The following is a 414-nucleotide window of genomic DNA, read 5'->3' on the forward strand; positions in this document are numbered from 1 at the left end:
GTCAGCGCCGCTGCCCAGAGCGCGGGGCGCGCCCGCTGCATGGCGCCCGCCGCGGGGGCCTGCTGCTCGGCCGGCCGGGGCGCGCGGGGACGGGGCGACAGCGCGCGGCGCGAGGCTGCGGGAGCAGGGTAGGCAGCGGCCAATCCTCAGTGCCGCGCTGTCGCGCTCGCATCTGGCCGGCCCGGGCGCGCCGGCTGCTATATAGAAGCCGGGGTGGCCGAGGACACGCCCCGGAACGGCACGCCAGGGTGGAGGGGTGGCGGGGGCGGGCCAGAGCCGACCAGGCTCCGGGGGCCCTCGCCTCGCCCTGTGCAGCCGGGACGAATGCGGGGACGCGCAGCGCGCGGCAAGTCGGGCACCTGCTTCCCCCACACATGCCTGGTGCTCCCGCCACCCCGCCGTCCCCGGCGCCTC

The 414-nt window shown here is 79.2% G+C and overlaps 1 protein-coding gene across 1 annotated transcript in view; it reads right to left on the reverse strand.

Annotated features, from left to right (window-relative positions):
• IGFBP3 (insulin like growth factor binding protein 3) overlaps positions 1-56 on the reverse strand; it is an 8,565-nt gene extending 8,509 nt beyond the window's left edge. The window contains exon 1 of the mRNA XM_046670373.1: positions 29-56. Coding sequence (XP_046526329.1) covers positions 29-41 — 13 coding nt within the window. The 5' untranslated portion in view covers positions 42-56. The remainder of the gene's footprint in view (positions 1-28) is intronic.
• Positions 57-414: the final 358 nt, after the last annotated feature.

The sequence above is a fragment of the Equus quagga genome, chromosome 8, assembly GCF_021613505.1.
Source record: "Equus quagga isolate Etosha38 chromosome 8, UCLA_HA_Equagga_1.0, whole genome shotgun sequence".
Lineage (NCBI taxonomy): Eukaryota > Metazoa > Chordata > Mammalia > Perissodactyla > Equidae > Equus > Equus quagga.